This window comes from Crocuta crocuta, unplaced genomic scaffold (assembly GCF_008692635.1).
Source record: "Crocuta crocuta isolate KB4526 unplaced genomic scaffold, BGI_CrCroc_1.0 scaffold180, whole genome shotgun sequence".
Taxonomy (NCBI): domain Eukaryota; kingdom Metazoa; phylum Chordata; class Mammalia; order Carnivora; family Hyaenidae; genus Crocuta; species Crocuta crocuta.
The window spans coordinates 1029615-1034968 of record NW_027527549.1 but is presented as its reverse complement, the minus strand read 5'-3'; the positions used below and the strand labels follow the sequence as shown (position 1 = coordinate 1034968).

The 5354-nt window shown below is 51.8% G+C and overlaps 1 protein-coding gene across 1 annotated transcript; it reads right to left on the bottom strand.

The window, feature by feature from the left end:
• Positions 1-6: 6 nt before the first annotated feature.
• Positions 7-2621, bottom strand: OLFML3 (olfactomedin like 3). The gene is made up of 3 exons (XM_077767003.1): positions 2411-2621; positions 1402-1687; positions 7-1141 (listed from the first exon to the last, which is right to left on the bottom strand). Exons 1-3 carry the CDS (start codon positions 2522-2524, stop codon positions 321-323), a joined length of 1221 nt encoding a protein of 406 aa, XP_077623129.1. The 5' UTR covers positions 2525-2621; the 3' UTR covers positions 7-320.
• Between the last annotated feature and the right edge of the window lie 2733 nt (positions 2622-5354).

Sequence of the window (5354 nt, the reverse complement as noted above, 5' to 3'; positions counted from 1 at the left end):
CCAGACTCACACTTTTTTGCTCATTTGCTGGGGTGGCCCCTGGTACAAAAGTCAGAGCTCTGGGTCTTTGCGGCCTTGGGCCTGAAATCCACGGACATAAGGCAGGAGAGGAGTGAGCACTTCTCTTTTAGCTCTAAAAGGAGTTCTCAAGCTCTAAAGTCCCACCGGAAACGAAGGGGCTGCGAGAATCTGGCTTCCATTGGCTGCACATATGGGCTCTGAACCCCAGCTTGCCCACATCTGGAGAATGAGAAGCAGAGAATGTTGTGGGGATATAAATGTGCAGAGGTGAGAGAGGTTCGAACCCCAGAGCGAGATCCTCAGACTTCTTCCTCTTTCTTTCTCATCTCCAGCTTATAGACAATCTGGTAGCCATCGTCCCAGGCGTAGAGCTGGCGCTCTCGAGGGTTATAGCGGAGACTGGCGTGGGCCCCGTATCGGCGGGGGAAGTAAGGGAGCGCCGCCCTCTCAGGGGTCAGCGTGCCGCTGGCGTCAAAGGAGCACTGGATGCGGGCCCGACTGGCGGGGCGTGTGTTGTAGACCACGTATAGGGTCCCACAGATGACAAAGGCAGCCTCGGCGTTCTCCCTGGGGCACGGGGTATCCCACTGCTGCTCTGTGTCCAGGGTCTGTGGGTCTAGCTTGGCCAGGCACAAGTGCCTGTCATCTTCCTGAGTGGCATAGACAGCCCAGAGGCCCTCCTCGTCGGCTGCCAGGTCAATGTACGTGTCCGCCGTCAGCCCGTACGGGGGGATCAAACCCTCGGCAGGGAATACGGAGCTGTCCACCACCGTGCGGTTTGCCAGGTGGAACTTGATCAGCTGCAGAGTGTTCTCCAAGTCGCCCCCGCCTCCGGGCCCTCCGGGAGGCCTCCGGGCATAGTAAAGAAAGCCGCCGTAGACCAGCTGCCCCGTGCCGACCCAGGGGAAGGGCACCCGGACCCGCGAAGCCTTCCGGGCAGCCATGGCGAGGGTGAAGTCCCGCAGCCTCGGGAAGACGAAGGCTGTGTCATTCTGTGTCCCATCTAACACGTAGATCTTCTCTGCTGGCCCCATTGGATCCTTGGTCCAGAGACCTGCTGGGCCACCGAACCGCTTCAGGATCTTTACTGACCTCACCTGAGAGATTGTGTAGCCACAGTCTGGAAGGAGACAAGCACGGGACAAGGAAATGTAGGCGAGAGTCAGATGCCTCCGCTCTCATGGAGGACGGGGAAGAGGGAGTCACGAAGGCCCAGGTCCCCAGACACTCTTGCAGTGGACCTGTCATCACAGAGATTTGCCTAAAGCAGATTCCAGAAGGTGGCGCCCCAAGTGGGCAGGGACAAGGAGAGAAAGGGGGAAGCAGCAAGGGGAAGTACAGGTTCTGAGAGTGTGAGGGGCTTGCTCTTGGACCGCTTACCTGTCAGCATATCGTACTTTTCGTTTCTTCTGCCCTTGCCTTTGATCCCAGGGCCTCCCGTCACTTTCTCATCAACCTCCACGCAGGGTAGTGCTGGGTTCTGGGTCTCCAGATAGTCCACCTCCCGCTCTAGACGGTCTACTCTCCCCAAGATGGTGTCGGCCTCAGTCCTGAGCGCCTCCCGCTCCTTCTCGGCCACTTCCAGCAGCGGCAGCATCTTGTTCTTGAAGTCCCTCAGCTCGGTGGCATGCCGGCTGCTCTGGTCCTGGCACTGGGCCAGCCGTTCCTGCAGGGGTGGGGGCCGGGCGTGGGGCTGAAGGGTTGCAGCTCCCAGGCAGGGAGAGGCCCGGATGGGGAGAGAGGGAATGGGAATAGGCACGACACACGCAGCCGGGCACCCCGCTCCCTTGCAAACCCCCCAGAAAAGAGACCAGATGTGCAGAGATGCTAAATGTGCACAACACCTCGGCTCAGATCCCCCAGGCCCCAACCCCCACTTCACGCCTCCAGCCCAGGGTCTCTGTGAGCAGTGCCACGGAGTCATGGGAGCCTCTGGGGTGGCCTAAGTGCGTGAGGGCGGGAAGGGGTCTCTGCTCCACCATGTCATTCTCCCCTCGGGAATCAACAGGCCTGGACTTGGGAATGCCAGAGCTTTCAAACTGTTAAAGAAGACCGAGCTGCAGATTCCCCGGAACTTCCAACGTTCACGGGATCATCAGCTTGTCTCCAGATGCCTTCCCACAGTGCTAGCTCTCACGTCCACCATCCCTCATGTTCCACATCTCATCCCAGGGGAGGACGCAAAAGCCTATTTGCTTTGGAACTGCTCTGGGGATGGGGGGAAAGAGGAGGGCTGGCGTCGTGAGGATGTTCTTATTAACAGATAGAGTTTTCTGTAAGTTCTTCCGGAGCCCCATCTTGTCAGTCCCAGATCCGTAACACACTGGGTGAATCAACAGGAGATGTGGCGTCCTTCCAGCCTGGCCCAGGAGAGAAAGGACTCACTCACCTCTAAGGCAGCCAGCCGGCGTTCCATGTACTCCACAAGGTGGTGCTGCTGTCCCCGAAGGGGTCGCAGCCACGACAAAAGGAACAAGATGAGGAGAGGAGTGGAGGGCCCCATGGCAGCAGGAGAAGGAGTAGGAGCGTGCAGTCCTGTGCCTTTTCCACTCGAGCCCGCCTGCCGGTTAGCTTCGGGGGCGGGGTGGGGGTGGTGCCTTCTCCCTTTCTGGATCTCTCTCACTACTCTGGAATGCTTTCACAGTCCCCTTCCCTCCCCCACCCCATCCTCTCTGCCTGGATTGATCAAACACAGATGGCCGTATGGCAAGGCAGCCAGCAGCCTTAACCACCTCCCGCCTAGGCTGTAGGCTCCCCAGGAGAGGGGAAGGAGCTGAAGCCCCGGGGCAGAGGCCTTCTGGGCAGCCACCCAGTAAAAGGAGCTATTAGCGGGGGGCAGGGCCCCGGGAACACTCGGCAGACTCTGTTTCTTTTTGAGAACGCCTGCTTCCTTCCCGTGCTGGCTCCTTAACACACAGCCTCCATTAATCTTTTCCTTTCCCAGCGATAATAGCATCAATTGTTTTCTGCCTTGTTCGGTGGAAGCTGGAAGCAGGGGAGATGAGGACTGAGGGGAAGAGGTGGGGGAAAAAAATATCACAGTGGTCAAGTCTGTACACCTTCTTCTATGGCTCATTGGCGCCATCTTGTGATAAGCACCTGGTGTCATCTCCGTATTCCTAGGGAAACCAAGGCTTAGACCTGACCTGCTGTGCAAAAATTTCCACAATGCAAGCCAAGCAGAGTGAACTTACAGGGGTTTTCATCATTAAAATACAGATTAAGGGGCGCCTGGGTGGCTCAGTTGGTTAAGCGTCTGACTTTAGCTCAGGTCATGATCTCACAGTTCATGAGTTTGAGCCCCTCTGTCGGGCTCTGTGCTGACAGCCCAGAGCCTGGAGCCTGCTTTGAATTCTCCCTGAATCCTTTGCCCCTCCCCTGCTCATGCCCTGTCTCTCTCTCTCTCTTTCAAAATTTAAAATCAAAAACAAAAAACACAGATTTACGCACAGACTAGACTACCCACCTATTTAAGGGGCTATCCCAACCTCTCTCTCATTTAGCATAAGCAAGAGAATATAACAGATTTAAACAACAACAACAAAAAGCCCAGATCACTGAGAAGCTAGCAAATTAATTCTTGATTATCTGAAGAGAGATCAACAGCAGGGCCTTTTCACAGGGCTTGTTTCTACCTGAACGCTTCTAGGTATGTTCTCCTACCCAGACTGGGGAGCGTTCAGTGAGTTCACACTAATTCTGTGTTAATTTACTTAGGGGAAAAGAGATCTGAAGAATCTAGAAGTTGCAGTCTAAATCAAAATAAATGTATTCTGACTTCCCTGCTAATGGGAGAGAACAGCCTATTGATCATTTCTCTTGGTTATGGTCCAAAACAGTGTTTCTAAACGTGTCTCATTCCTACCTCCCAACCATGACTGCAGGACCCCACAATTAATTCACAGCCACCATAGGGTCAATGTGGCCTGAAACGCATGTGTCAAACAAAACAAGTCAGACGAGTATAGTGTATATGCAGAGACCTGCAGTGATCTATCTAGCCAAATCTTATTAAGAATCAAGGCAAACCTAATCAGGAGGGCTCTCCTCCAAAGGGACTATGCTTCTAACAGTGCAGTTGAAAGGAGGAACAGCCTCCTCTTGTGGGGGGCCCTGATCTCATCAGCGATACTTCAGATGTTTGCTGGGACACGCTTGGAAACAAAGTTTAATTTGCCCGTATCGCGAGTTTCTGCCTTTTTCAAAGGGCCAGAACCACTCTTAAGTTAGGGCCCTGGACACTCCATTCTTGAAAAGTGTTTCCTGCCAACCCTGACTCATCTGCGCCGTGGAGGTTTGGGTGAGGGACGGGCCCGCCTCCACCACCCCACCGGTGTTCAGATGCAGTGTATTTAGGCCCTCCGAAGACGCCATGTGTTGGTCCCCTTTGCACCCCTCTACAGAGGAGTCAAAGACAGCCACATGAATCAGAAAATTTACCCATTTTATTGATGCATTGCAATTGCTCTACATTTTACCATATTATGTAGAAAATACTGAAAATACAAGCTACTTTGTAAAACCAAAGACAAACATTGAATCCAAAGATAAACTATGTTTTACACAATGGACCCTTTTCCCGTAGTTAGTATTAAATTTTAAATATCTATTTCTTTTGTTAAAATGATTATTTTACATACTCCCTAGGTACATCTGCATTACAAACATAGCTCAATAATTCTCAGAAACTGTTTCTAGAGGCTTGTTGTAAAAGGAAGCGCACAACCAGAAAAGGGAGAAAGCAAAAAAAGTTTAAATCGCACACAATAACTAGCCTATCAAATACATGTAATAAAGTTGGAATTCCATTGCAATATCAAGGATTCAAAGCAGAAATACTAACGTTACATATAATGTACATATAATGTACTGCTACATGTAGTGAGATTATTTTTCAAGCTGAATCAAAACCACACATTATATAAAGTTTAGCAAAAACAACCATGTAGACATGCTGCACCATCCATCAGTTAAAAAAAAACAAAACACAAAAAACAAAAACCCAAAAACCAAAACCAAAATAGGAAGCAGGCTTGGGCCATTCCTGTCACCGAGAGGCAATTTCATTTCCTATCCTAAAACAAGCCAACCTAACCAGTGGGTTTTGCATAATAATGATGAATAGAACACACTTCACTGTGCTTGCTGGGGCTAAGGGCAGCCAAAGAGCCTCTCGGTGGAGGGCAATCGATGGCCAGAACTGTCTGGAATGGACTTTTTATTCCTGGGGCTGGTATCCGAGCTGAGCACTGACAATGGTCTCCCCTCCTGGGAGCTATAAAAACTCTAGAGTGATCAAGTATCCTGATGAGCCCAGAGTGGCTGTACTTAGA